This window comes from Aulonocara sp. 'chitande type north' Nkhata Bay, linkage group LG11 (genome assembly GCF_057382095.1).
Source record: "Aulonocara sp. 'chitande type north' Nkhata Bay isolate Kocher_YH1m ecotype deep benthic linkage group LG11, A_spYH_male_GT1.1, whole genome shotgun sequence".
Classification (NCBI taxonomy): domain Eukaryota; kingdom Metazoa; phylum Chordata; class Actinopteri; order Cichliformes; family Cichlidae; genus Aulonocara; species Aulonocara sp. 'chitande type north' Nkhata Bay.
Window position 1 is genome coordinate 8,629,861 of NC_141354.1, and position 14,890 is coordinate 8,644,750.

At 41.8% G+C, this 14,890-nt stretch overlaps 1 protein-coding gene across 3 annotated transcripts in view; it reads right to left on the bottom strand.

Annotated features, from left to right (window-relative positions):
* Window positions 1-14,890, bottom strand: part of vps13b (vacuolar protein sorting 13 homolog B) — a 301,321-nt gene that overhangs the window by 72,881 nt on the left and 213,550 nt on the right. For all 3 annotated transcript variants that reach the window (XM_086310380.1, XM_086310381.1, XM_086310379.1), the window contains 4 exons: window positions 13,741-14,082; window positions 12,679-13,099; window positions 12,322-12,459; window positions 5,293-5,688 (listed from right to left, as the gene is read on the bottom strand). In XM_086310380.1, coding sequence (XP_086166506.1) covers window positions 5,293-5,688; window positions 12,322-12,459; window positions 12,679-13,099; window positions 13,741-14,082 — 1,297 coding nt within the window. The remainder of the gene's footprint in view (window positions 1-5,292; window positions 5,689-12,321; window positions 12,460-12,678; window positions 13,100-13,740; window positions 14,083-14,890) is intronic.

Here is a 14,890-nt window from a genome sequence, read left to right on the forward strand (position 1 = left end):
CGCAATGACAAATATTGGGGAGATCTTGCACTGGACACAGTGTGGCCTCCCTGTCCTCTCTTATATATGTCTACATGTGCCTTATGCCTCTCTCTTATGGCCTTATGTGCCACCTATCTTCTCAGTGAGTATTTCTCCTTTTCCCAGTCACAATCCATTTCCAACAAGCTCTTTTCTCAACTCCCTTGTTCCTGATTTAATTAATCTGCTTTAACTTTATTCTCCCTCTATTACTTTATCCTCCACACCCCTTGCTTCTCTTCTTTCGCAACTTCTCCCTCCCACTTCCTCCCTCTCCCGTTTCTCCTTACACACACAGGCCTCAACGTGAGGTCTGCTCAGGATTTGCTCCATCAGTCTTAGCCTGCCACTGAGGACCAGCACAGCAACAACAGCAGCAACAGTAGTAATACATACTGTAGAAGCAGTCGCACTACATTCTCCTGTCTTATATCTCTCATGTTCAGCTACTCCCAGGGGGGTCATTCCTGCTGACTTATTGTGGCAGCTCAAAGGCTCAACCTTACAGAATGGGAATCCCAACCTTTATCTTTGGAAAATTCCAAGGTATTCGCTTTCCAAGGCACAGAGTAGGCCAGAGTGGTGAGTGATGGAGGCAGTGCAGCTAAGGCTAAAAGTCAGCAGATACATCTAATGTCACTAGTGATCAGTCTGTGTAATTGGAGACAGTTTGTCTCCTTTCAGTGGCAACAAATCTGGAAACGCTATGTGAAGAAACCCATGGGGAAAAAAGCCGTGTGTGTTGTGATCTATAAGTGTGCTTAAGTTGTCAAGTAAACAAAAAGAAAAATCCGCATGCAACGGGGTGAGATAAACATGTTATTCAGTTTGCTTTAATGTCTTACCCCATATAAACAAGAGGCTCTTTACAAGCATTTAGTGCCACGTAAACTTCCCAAGTCTTACTCAAATCATGGCTCAGCATGTGCTCTGAGAAAAGGCGCTGAAATGAAATATCAGTCTTTAATGAGATCTGTACAGAGGATCTAAGATGTCTCAGGTATTTCACAAAGCACTCAGATATGATGTAAGAGGAGTTGAGTAAAACGTCTGCCATACATGATGACAGCATTAGTTTTATGGCAGTTGTTATAATGTCTTGTTCGGAACAGACGCGCATGAGGTTATGTTTTTCGAGGCGTAACAACAACCAGTATTTCAAGACGTTTAGAGCCAAACTGAGGATGAATAACCCAGTGGATGTCAATAAACACCAGTGGTCCTGATCCCCAAATTTTTTATTTGCATCAAGTCAGGCTCTAATGGCTTGCTTTCAGTGTGCTGGTAATTGTGGAGAAAACAATACCCATGAAAAGTCAGTTCACGGCAAATCAATCTGTACTTCCTGTGTTTACAGTAAACAAATCAAAGAACTATTATGAACGGATCTCTTGAAACGTATTACTGAGTGCAAAAGAAAGAGTAATAACTATAAATAGTAGAGTCATTCAAAAGCACAGTGAGTGGGACGGGATTAGCTTTCATACTAGCGCTATTGTCTCTAAACTGCTTTTTTTCCCACTGCCTTGCACACACAGTTTCAACTGTGTTTATCAAAGTCAACACATCAAAGATGGATGAAAGCTGAAAGCTGGTGAAAATCAGTTCAGGGCAGCACTGCTGAGTATTGTGTCACCGTGCAGTTATGCAGATTCGAGTAAACAAAGTGCAAATTGTTTGAGGTTTTAATTAACATTTTTGACAATCATTTTATCTGAAGTAACCCTATATAACAACATCTGTAAAACAGATGCAGGCACTTAGGGAGCCTTGTTTCAGCTTGTCCTCGTTCTTCTGCAGCCCCAGTAAACAGAGGACGTGCCGCTCAGGGCACAGAGGTAAAAAAACATCTACCTGAATGATAATGAGAAAGTCTTCCTCCTCATCTCCAGCACGTCGCATGCCATCTCCTCCCCCCTAATCCCTCCCCACCACCACCTATTTTATCCTTCTGTTTCCATCTACTGTCCAAATTAGAAGACGTGCCAAGAAACAGCAAAAGTGAAAAACAAACTAAAAATCCCTCATCATCTGTTATAGTGCGCCGGCTCACACCCAGCTGCACAAAGAAATTGGAAGCTCTTTAATTTACATTAGCATTAGCGGTTCTGATTGTCATAATGGAAACACTGTGAAGCCTCCTGGATAATAGTCAGTGTTGATGAAGGCAGGGTTTGGTTCTAGCACAAAAACAAACATCTTGCCCTCAAACACATTCATACATAACTGCGTGAAAAAAACTGTCTCTCTCATGTCCAAATGCACACATACCCACGTAATCAAATACACCCAGTCCTACAACTTTAGACCCAAGACTAACACAAACATCTCACTTCACAGTTTACTGTCAAACCCTGTTGTTGGCAGATGAGGACTTTGCTAGCACATGTAAAAAACAACAATATTCCAAATAATAATAGAAGCAACAGTGCGATCTGATTCCCAGTGCTCATCACTGGGAGTAAATGACTGAATGTAAAACCTTCCAAACAGGCAAAGACATCATACAACAAGCATGGAAAGAAAATACTTTCACTATTGGTATGCAGTGACATAGTGATCAATAGATATACAGAAGCTACAACTCATAAAGAGGCACACACTCACCAAAACAATGGTTTAGGCTTTTGCTGTTGAATTAAACATATTGCAGAGTAAACATATTGCATTTCAGGCATATTTTTTAATTTGAAGGAATAAAAAAATGTAATCGAGGTGAGCACATGAATGAACAATCTGTTCTATACTACATTTTGTATAGGATATCTGGAGCACTTTGCAACAGTACTGTATTTTCAAGGTGCCTGGATTCATTGCTCTCTTGGCCCAAATGCTGAGTTCGGGTACTAGACAAATGACACGCCACAGAAAAGCATGTACATTTAGTACAGAGTATTACAGAGTCTTAAATTTTGGTTACTTCTGCCAAACAGGGTGAAGTCATGACAGATGTTTCCAACATAGCTCCACCTGTTTCAAGAATTTCCTTGAAGCAAGTAGCCATATCTTGAAATATAGCAGAATGAAATGGATCACATCACGAGTTTGATGTTTTTCAGTTTTCACAAAAAGAACATGTAACAATGAGTCATTTAAGGTCCAAGCCCATTTTTAGCAATCTGCAAAATAATGACTCACGGTTCTGTTTTCCTACTTAACTTCCATGTTCACAATGTAAACTGTTCTTAGGCAATACCATTAAACTGTTATCCATTAGCTTTCCTTCAAACATCAATCGCTATCCCACTAAGAGAAGCACCTTATAGTGTCATCAATCACAGAAGCTCCATTACCATCAAGTCTGTCTGAAACAGACCAATCACTTCAAGGACACAGGATTCGCCAACTCCCTTTCTAATAGCCTCTGGCCCCAAACCAGACATTCTTGTTTTCTTCCTGTAAGATCACTAGAGCTCCTCAGCAGTCTTGGACAAGGATTATTAATTTAACTGTTCACAGGCGCTACTGTCAATCTAGTCCCTAATTGTGGGTTTTTTGGCTTCAGGATTTGTTTTTTTTATGCTGTAATTATATTTTCCTTACAAAAATAAATTTGCTTCTTGAATTGTTGCAGGTAGTACATCCGGTGAGCTTATGTTTGTGTAGCTGTTTCGCTAGCTGTCAAAGTTGAGCAGTAGTGCTTCTGACTACTGGTAGATCCTCTCAGGGAAAAGCCACTCTCACTAAGGTTAGGGACTTCACGCGGGTTGACCATCTTAGGGAAAAGTTCCCGTCACCTCTACATCGCCTGTATGGGTGTCAAATATGCACCATCGCTAACAGATTCCATCTCTTGTGAGCATTACCATGTAATGATAGGAAGAACCCTGTAGCGCTGTTTGCAAGTGTCGGTAGCCTCAAAAGCAAATTGCTGCTTTTCCAGTACTGTGGCAAAGCCCAGTGACAAACCAAACTCAGCTGACACTAGCTGGGTGGACATGTTCGAAGACGCAGAGGCCAAATTTCTTTGTCTTTCCAAACAGCTCCTCGACTCCAGAGAGGAACGCAGAGAAGAAGTTGAGCTTGTTGATTGATCCCCTCAGAGACAATAGCGACGAGGATGAGGAGGATTCTATTCTCCCTCTGCCCAGTGATCTATCACCTTAACATCATCACCACTTAAACCATCAATTCACATTCACATCAAGGAGCCATCCTTCCCAAGTAAAATGGCATGTTTGAAAGCCTCCATGTACTAATATGGTCACCCTGATCCCAGCTTATTAGGTTGAATTGTTTCAGGACATAAGCCTCCCACTGGATGACTACAACTTGGGAGAAGATATGTGTTGTTATTGAGCTTATTCTCTAGGTTTCTGGGTTTCAATGTAGGACTATGGCTGTATCATAGGCCTGGCCATAGTAGGAGAGAAATCACTGTAGTTCAATCTCTCCAGCCTGCTTGACAAGCAAGTCAATATGGATTCCCCATATGAGCTTTCACGTGCTAAGGAGTAGTTTAGGAGAGGCAGTAACCACTGTGCAGGGTAGTGACTTGAGGAAGAAGCACGGTGATGCTTTTGACCTTTGCCTTCCCCACAAAGTCCCACTGTAAGAACCACTGCCGGCCTTCCCGGTCTTCACAACGACAGAGTGCAATGTAGATTTCAACAATGTAGGCTTCAGGGGGCTGGAAAGTAGTGTCCAGTCCCCTGAGGAGCAAGTGTCCTACTGGCCACAGACACAAGAGTATTACAGTTAAACATCTTTCACTGGCATTGTCACCACCCCTGCTGCTGCATCAAGCCATCATCCCTTCCTCTGGAGGGAAACAAATGACACACAATATATGAACTGTGGTTGCTGCCAGAAGCACAGCAGGCAGCACTCATGGAGATCCGTGCCCTGAGCACTCGATGGATTGTTTATTGTTCCTTCCTCCCCCAAAGAAGCAGCGTGAGGAAGATGCTTCGTTCTAGTCTGAGCTGTGTAACAGCTAACAATGTATTCCCCATTCATATTCAAGGAACAGCACAAGTTCCCTCATTGTTTCCTGTTTATTCACCTCCCTTCAACAGTTTGTGGGATCAGTTCAGAGAGAGAGGTGTGTGGTTCAAAACAAAAAATCACTTTGAAAGATTTTTCAAAATCCTAGAAGTCATTAGTCCGCCTTAGACAACTTAGTGAAGCTTTCATGGTCATGTTGAAATGCGCTTCCCATCATAAGATACCTTGCTTGGATATTAGAGAAAACATTACATGTACATTCACTGCTGGTCCCTGTTAAGTTGACCTGTAATAATCCCCCCCCAATAAAACAGGTTTACTCACCTTCTATCCTAGACCCTGGCTTCATGTTCAGACTTCCTGCCATGGCAGACACTGATACTGTCATGCTGGGCCTCATTGGATGAGTGTCAGTCTCCATAACCACTAAAATCTGGGCAGTCCGAAGAGAAACCTTGTGAAAGGTGAGTGCCAGCGCCCCAACACTGCTGGCTTTACCCAGGGCTGAGGCCTGATGCTGTTTGTCTGCACGAGGAGGAAAGGCCCTGTGAAGTGTCTTTGCAGGGGAAGAATGAGGGGTGGAGGAAGCAGACGGTGGTTTACTTGAGCTGTCCCATGTATAGTTTGGTAGGATTTTATTCTGGTAAGCTTTGGCCTGCTCCAGCTTTGCCAAAGTGGGACTGATTTTCAAGGGACGTGATAGCTCCATGTTCAGTTCAGCTGTGGAGAGAAAAAAAAGCAGATGACAGACAACAAAGCAAAAAAAACAAAACAAAATTAAAGAGTGTTAGTCAATCTGTGCTGTTAGCAAACTTTACAAACAACAACGCCCTCTGTGGACATGTGCTTGTGCACATCCTGACTTATATTTATGAAGTGCTGAGTGATACAGAAAACTGGGCTGGAAGCAGAGAGAGCAAAGTGTTTGAGCAGGTAATAAAAACACAACTTATTAGTCAGAAAAAACAAAAATACATCCTGATGGAAACAGACTAACTAGATCTCTATGGGAATCTGTTTTGTTTGCATATAGACACACACACACACACACACACACACACACATATATATGTATATGTGTTTATATATATATATATATATATATATATATATATTTATAATATAGTAACAATTTAGAATTATCCAATTGTAGAGCAGGGCCTCTTAAACTATGTCAAAATGGGAACTAAAATTGAATAAATTCACTGTTGGCTGTGGTCTTTGGTCTTTAAAACCTGCTGTTGAAATTTGGAAAAACATAAATGGGATAAAATCCATTTGGGGGCTTTAAGACAAGGCAGGCTTCATCAATGTCCCACTGAGCAGATTTTCAGCTATCTGACCGACCCATGGGATACTAAATGGTGCTGTGTCTCATAAATCAAACTTCTCTCTTCTTCTAATCACTCAACTTTGCATGCAAACTGTTAAAAGGACAGCTGGGTCCAGTCTCAATCTCTTTCTTCTCCTCGTCTTAGATGGACACATATGCACGCACAAATTCCTGATTGTCTCGTTGTAACATCCTAATGTGACACTGCGGAATAGCAGAAGAGAATGTTTTCTCCGTGCCAGCCGCGTAAATCTGAGACCACTCTCTCCTGTTCAATCTCTCTCTCACTCTCTGGTGCTCTGCAGCCTTCAAACACTTGACTGGAATATACAGAGACACATGAATTAACTCAATGCCGTTTTACACCACTTCCATTATCCCATTTTTCCACTTGCTCATGATGATGGGAGAGGGAAGCAACCCCCCCCCCCCCCACAAAAAAAAACCCCAAACCAAAACTAGTGCAGCTGTTTTTCATGGTCTCATCAAGAGCCCAGTGTTTACAGCCTCTTAAGGGTTTTAGGCCCCCTGTCTACCTCCTCTCCAGGTAAGAGCACTAAATGACATGAGCGGGAACACTGCCAAGCGTGAAAGGCCAAAACACACACACACAGACTGAATCTGCCTTCGGGATACTTTCTCTTTTAATTCAGCGGAAGTAAAGCACATGGTCAAATGGAAGGATAACTGCAGAGACGAGCTGGAGGAAGGATAGGTGGAATTTGCTGTGCAATGTAGCTTATCATTTCCACTTGACTTATCACCAGGAAACTTTACAGTGGTGAAATAAATAGCTGTATGCAGCTGTTCATCCAGGTTCCTCTGTTCCCCTTCCCATGTTACTTCACCAATCCATTTTCTCCCCGTCTGTTTCATGTAAGCCATCTTTCTGCTTCTTCTCTCTTGCTCAGTCATTTCTATCTTTTACTCTTCCTCCACCCACAACCTAATCAACCCATCCCTGTAATCAAGTAAAGATGTCCCTGATCAACCAGCCAGAGCTAGTGCCATGGCCTGGCTCCCGGCACATGGAGACCTGGTACTCATTATCATTGTACTCACTCCAAAGTTCCTTTCTACACCCTACCGGTCCTATCCCCCCACCAACGGCAGATCTGAAGTGATGGCAAGGTATTTCTATTTTTTTCACTAATCTGAAACTCACCAAATCAAACTGAGTAGTGCAAGTCGATACGGCTAACTATAACCCAGACTTTTTAGACTGGAACTCATGGTTATAGTTATCCTCTTGCATGTAAGGCCCATGTCTGAAATAAGGTACTAACCTTTTAAATAACGATGATGAATAAAATATTCCACTAAACTGTGCATTAACTGTATATACTTTTAAAGAAAAGTTAGATTTTAAAGAAGAGTGAATAAATTCCCTCCTGCTCGTAACCAGGATGTCATAATGTATGAATATTTATTGTTAAATATTAAATGTCCATTTCTATATTTAAGTATTCCTTAAGGAATAGTGGGAAAAAGAGTAAGTTTCCTCCTTTTTATAGTGTGAAATGATTACAGGCCACTGCTATCTATCGGGGTTTAGTACTGTGAAGAGACAGCCACAGCATCTGTACAGCCTCCAGTGTTTTTTTGCAGAAGTTTATCAAATTTCCACATATCGAACAAAACGTGTTTTTTTTTCTTTTCTAGAGCTGATCATCTGTGAGAAACAGAGACAGATGTAGGAACATGTGATTTCACTAGGCAAAGATGACATAAAAAGAGGAAACTTTAACCTCAAGAGGGAAAGAAAGGCTTTTAGGTTTTACAGACTGAAGTGTAAATTCTGTATTTATGGATTAAGATGTGACATCCGATAAAGCCTTCCCTCAACCATATATACTGTAAAGTGAAGGAAAAACATAAATGTCACTCTTATTTTAAACTGCCAGCAGCGTGCCAGCAGGGGCCATGGGTGACTGGGATTTTTTTTTTAAGGCAAGAAATATAAATATTGAAAGAAATGTGGTGAAAAAAAGTACATTAACAGCAATGAGATTCACATATACGAATGATTTAGCTGAAAACACTGATGTTTGCCCTGAATGTAACAAATATTTTAAACTGGCGACTGTCAGTAGAAGGCTTGTGCAAAGAGCAAACGTCCAGCCTGAAGGCTGAAAGGTGGTGCTCGCATACTTTTAAATAACAGGCCTTAATGTGAACAGGCTGCAGGGACTCACAGACTGGCCCTTCTCAGGTGTCAGCCTCTATTAGCACTGGAGAAAGTGGAAGATCAAGGTCTAACAGAGGTATACACACAGGCACAAACACACACACCCCTCTGCAAAGTAGTGTGGGAGATCAAATACGTTTTACTACCCAGGTTACTGTGGCTTTTTGGCGAGGTCACGTGTGATGCTGTCCCCACTTTGAACCTGGCGTTGGTATATGTGATTATGCGTAACTACCAGAAACATTGTTTTCATTCCCACCCCCTCCCCTCTGAATTCTCTAGCTGACTTTCATGCTTGACACTTGACAGTGGAAAGCCTGTGTCCGACACAGGTGGCAATGTGTCAAATTACGCGGGACCTGTATGTGAAGGGCATGTGTTTCTTTCTGGGTTTGAAAGTGCAAACAATATTTTGGGGGGTACCTGTTGCTTCCCAACATTACAAAAAAGTCACTCAGATGACTTGAATCAGAGAGGGTCTGGATGGTTCGGAGGGGCACACCCTTGTATACAGTAAATGACAACATTTCTACGAACTCTGGTTTGACAGAAACCAGGGACAGAGAGCAGTGTTTCCAATTTGTTCAAGCTAATCTATCACCTGCTCCTTCTTTACAGAGGAAAGGCGGATCTCGACTTCGAGTGGTAGCAGTTACGATTCTGGACATGACTAACAAAAAATGAGCAGGGAGGGAAAGTATGCGTATTTGTGTGCTCACTGGTTGCTGCTCGTGTTGGAAAAAAACCCCGATCCACTCAGGACTTTATCGTCTATGTCTCCGCTGGTCAAACCTTGAACTCAAGTAGTTCTGAAAAGGCTGACGTTCTGTAAGCATCGGCATTAGTTATGTTTATGTGAGCGCGCGCATGTATTTGATGAGCAGCTGCTGAGTGGGGGTCAATGCTGAAACACCATCCAGTTTACAGTACACATGTTACAAGTGTTTCCCACTCAGCATCCTTGGGAGGGCCGCTTTGATTGGTCTTGCTGAATAAATGCTGCTGAAATTGCGAGCATATTGCTGTAAACACACAGCAAGATGTGGCCTCACGGCTGTCTTCTCTCCGTCTGTGCTGGGCTGAGATAAATTAAATGTGAAGAACTGTCAAATTAAAGTAGGGGCTGCCAAACATGATACACATAGCAGCACCCACATAGTTACAGAGACTTACACACAAATAAATCACGTGTAAAAACAACAGAAGGACAAATGAATAAAATGCTAAATGCGTTTGTTCTTCATAATCCAGTTTTCAGCTAGTCAATCCAAGTCAAGGCATTTCTTGAACTACTTAGTGATTCATTTATGAATTAGAAAATAATTTGTCAGCGTCCCGTCCAAATATTTTGTGAATAAGGGTCTTCTAGAAAAACAACCTCCGGTATTGGGATTCTTCTGCTCTGTGTAACTTCTTCCTTTTCTCCCCCGACCTTGAAGACGATAATTATCTTCCCCAGAGAGTTATCCAACTAAACAACACAAAGCTGAAAGTGTGTGTATGGATGCATGTGTCGGAGTGTGTGACTATGTGGTTGAAGGGGTGAGGAAGAACCAGTAGCATGTGTGGTCAATTCTCGAAATTTCCAGCAGAGCCTGACCCGGAGCAACCTCACACTGAGCCTGGATCCTGTCTGAGTCATGTGGTATGGTTTTGTGTGTGTGTGTGTGTGTGTGTGTGTGTAAAGAGAATGAATGTGAGTGATTGTGATGCAGCTAATCCTACTGAGAGAGAGAGATAGCTCATCTCTTTATTAGTTCAAGGGAAACACCTGACTGTAATTTCACATTATTGGCATCTCATAAGATTGGCTCAGTTTATCATGCCTCCTTACGGTTTATTACAAACTGTAGGGCCTTGACCCATTGTTGTGATCTGTACGCTCGAGTGGGATGGCCTTCGTTGTCCTCCAGGAGGTTTGCTCACTGGTGCATCTTTATTTATAAGGCCCTGCTTGGACAAATGCCCACCTACATTTGCGATCTGCTCACACGGAGAAGTACTGTTTCTTACAGCCTGCGTTCAAGCGATCTTTTATTGCTCAATGTTCCATTTGCCAGAACTGAACTGGGAAAGAGGGCTTTTACTTATGCTGCCCCTTTCACATGGAACATGATGCAAAAAGACTGGAAGATAGCAGATCTTATTTCATTAAATGCTTTTAAGTCCAGATTGAGAGAGCCAGAGAAAAATGTTTTTAAAATGTAATTGTTATTTATAATATGTATGTAACTTTGTAATTTCAACGTGTTGTCGCCTCTTGGCCAGGACTCCCTTGCAAAAGAGGTTTTTAATCTCAATGGGACTTTTCCTGGTTAAATAAAGGTTAATAAATAAATAAATCTCCACTTCAGCTGCACTCAGGCATCAGATATAACTACAGTATAATTATCATTAGAGATATAACTCTGTTCAGTGAAAAGGACAGGGCTTCTATAAATAAATCAACACTGAGCCATATACACTTTTTAATAACCAAATAAACTGAATCTATTTAATCCACTATGCACCTGAGCGATAACTGCTCCTCTTCCTTACCCTTTTCCACAGGCAGATTAAAGCATACCAATGTTGTAGGACACTCTCTTTCCACTCCTTAATGTACATACTGTGAAGTATCATTTATTACCATATACCTTAAAATCTGTTAAAACAGTTATGCAATCTGGACTAGTGCAAAGGTCTCACTCATTGGTTAGTGGTGTCACTGATGGATCTGGTTGTGTTTGCTTGTACTGTGTGATTGTTGGGGTGTACATAGAGCTGCATTGTATTGTGTTGTGGGCCTCCAGGTGGACAGAGCAGCTAAGGGCTTTCAGCTGACAGCAGGAAGTAAAGTGTGTGGGAGCAAGGGAGTGATATGCTTTGCTAAACTATTATCAATAACACCTCCAGTCCATCCTGTGCTCCCTGTATACACACACAGTATATGTTCATGATTGTATGCATGTGGAAGAAAGACGGTGTCAGTGAGTATGCATCTGCAACATCTGGCCTGGGTTCAGGGAGCTGAACTCTGGATGATGTTCTGCGCCTACACACGCTCACAGGGATAAAAAGGTTGTGCACACTGAGACTCAAAGGCCCACTCACACTTTTATTTATTGCTCTTGTATTTGTGTAGAATGTCAACCACACCCTTAGGTCAAAAACCTTAGCTTAAAGCTACTCATATGGATATCATATCAACCTAAAAATAGAGAACCAAACACAGTGACAGGCAAATTCAAAGAAGCATGAGACTACACGCTTAAACCCACAGGGGATTGTATTGTACTGTTCAAAGAAACGGACACCTGCGATATCAGTGGCTTTCTGAAGCAAACATCCATAAGGTTACTTATAATTTGCTCACATGTGTGTTTACTCGTGTGCAGTATATAGAAAACTGGCTGTGAAATTGCTGTTTGAACTGCTGTTATAAGACTAAACACAGAAAGAAAAACAAGAACTTATGGATAAAGGTAAAGTGACTAAAATGAACCCAGAGCTGAAACTGGATTTTTGGATGGTATTATACACCAGAGGATGTTGTGCAAGTCAGTGCTAAAAATGAAGCATGTTGTTGTTTTAACTAAAATACAGCGCTGTGACAAAGTATTTAGCCCCTGATTTTTGTATATTTGTCCCACTTAAATGTTTGGAATCATCAAACAAATTTAAATCCAAGTAAATACAGAATGATGATTGCATATATTGAGGGAAAGAAGCCATCCAAACCTACCGGGACCAGTGTAAAAAACCCCCCCAAAAACTGCCCCCTTTTGTTAAATCCCACCCGCCTTTTTTGCATGAGTATACAAAAGTGTGTGCGTGTGTGCACGATTCCCACCTGGTCCATTTAAGAAATCTTTAATCTGGAGGCAGAGCAGAGGGGGAGGAATCCCCGTTTTACTGTCCACCTCTCCTGCTACTGTCTGCAGCCAAAACACATTGTAGTCCAGAGATTCTGGTAGAGTCTTTCCCGGGTCTGAACAAAACGAGGCACATAAAAACTTGAATAGAAAAATAAAAGGTCATACATGTCAACATCAGGAAGTTTCACATTTATTAGTTTGAGTGAATATGACTCATGGGAGGAGATGGAAGTCAATTTGTCCAGGATCTACAGTTTAATAACAAAATTCAAATCCATTTACCCTTTAAAAGTATCCCCAGCCATCCCCAGGAACATATTTATCTCTCTCACCTAGACACTTGTAGTCAGCAGCTACTCCTCTTAAGGACACATCAAACACAGACAGCTCCATCCTCTGTTTGCGGTGGTGACAGCTGAGAAGGGCAGAAGGTTGCATCACCTGTAGGTACAAGAGGGGTTCCAACACCTGGTCACCAGCCCCTCTTCTCCCAGGCTGCCTAACTATGGTTACACCAAGTGCTTGACGGGCTGAGGAGCGTGTCGGAGTAGGCAGGCCATCCAGGGAGAGCAGGCTGCCTCTCAGCAGTGGAGAGGCCGGCTGGGAGGTGTTGCTGTTGAGGATGTCCTCAGCAGTCAAGCCAGCAAGTGAACTCTGGGTAGCTGGAGGCAGATCTGGAGTTGGGGATGCCGAGGCTGAATGTGACTCAGACTGGAGGCTGGTCTCAGGCTGGTTGAGGGCACTCTTTCCAACCTGAATCAGATAAAAAGGAATCTATCTCTATGAAATCACTGGAATTTGAGGATCTTACTTTGGGTCTGTTGACCTTATACATATCAAATTGGGCTGTTTGGTGCTGCTTATAAAAACTTGAACCAAAAAACATAATGTGCACTTTGTGTAGATGTGAGCAAGTTTAATTTATCAGCTCCAAATGCACAACACGGTTATTTGTTTGCTTTTCTATCTCGAGTGGGCTTATGTTGAACTGGTGCCCAGATGTCTTTGAGTTCCACATCTGCTTAGACTGTGGGAATGATTTATCAGCATAAATACACACACAGTATATTAATGTTATTATGTGGATAGATGAGCACTGATGGTCCATGTTGCACTATATTAAATTGAGTATATGAAATTGAATTGTTATCATTTAGACTGTATGAAACTACTTTTATCAGACACACAAAATAATTACAAATTCTATTTTCAATTAGACAACTGTACAAAATCAACCTGCTGTAAAACTCAAACATGATAACTCTTATAATAACATAATAATACTGCATTCTATTGTACATGTTTTCTATTATAATTCTAGACACGTGGATAACAAAGAGATCCAGAAACTGATGCGTGCAAGAGCTTCCATGTGACAAGCTTTTATTATTTACCTTATCCGCAGGCTGCATCTTTTCCGGTGTGCCAGGAGTATCCGACAGAGAGGGAATTGCCTTTGGAGGGCTGGAGCAAGCATAGGTCATCACAGACAGCCTACTAGCGGTGAGAAAGATGTCAAAGGGGATAAAGCTTAGGTTCTTGGTAATGGTGGACTTGTGGGAGGGTCTGGCAATGCAGTGGTGACTGGCCCCGCTTTGTTGCTCTATTTGCACAATACGGATGCGAGCGCTGTCGCTGCCGAAGCCGCTGTCCTGTCCAGTCCCACTGTGCCGCGATGAAGAGTCAGCGCCCGCTACGGGGTCTCGACCACCTCGCGTCTGCTCATGCCGACGCAGCTGTATATAAAAACATTGAAGGGAAAGCCATGTTGACACAGATGCATATGTTCTTGGCACAAAAAAAAAGTGCAAAGGTTATTAGCATTAGCAGGACGAGAATAGGAGGGAAAAAGAAAGGAAAAAAAGCTTTTGTGTTTTGTGTTTCTGACCAGAGCACAACAAGGTTTGCAGAAAATTAAGGCGATTAAAAGATTAGTAAAACAGCAGTGCACCATCACTGATGCACTTCCTAAAAAACTGTTGAAAAAGACCAAAATGCTATTTTTCAAAAGTGTAAAATCCATCACTAGAATGAATGCAAACCAACTGAACTGGATAAGCAGAGGAGGATGGATGGATTAATGGATGTACTAGTACCCCCACCCTTGTAAGGGCGGACCTGTTGTTCACTGACATGCAAAGAAAGAAAACCATAAAAGTCTAGGTAATGTATCTTAGCTTTATCATGTTTGCTTTTTGTAAATTGATAACAGCTACCAGCAGCTAACGTAAGCAGTATGGCTACTAACCTGTGCAAGCCATGAAATTATAAGGTAAAGAGTGTAAATACACAATAATAATTACCACTTTATGATAAAAAATTATGGTTTAAAAAAGAGAAGTCTGTTTGCAATAAAAGACATGACCTTATCTCAAACCAAAGCAAGCTGGTGTGTTAGCATCACCATGGAGATAAGGGAAGCAAATGAAACTGGAGAACATTTGCTGTTTTGTTTTTTTTAATCTATAAATCAGTTTCTTGTGTTGGTCCTGGCTTTATGAGAGAACACAAATCAAATAACTCATTTGATTGAATCCATGGACA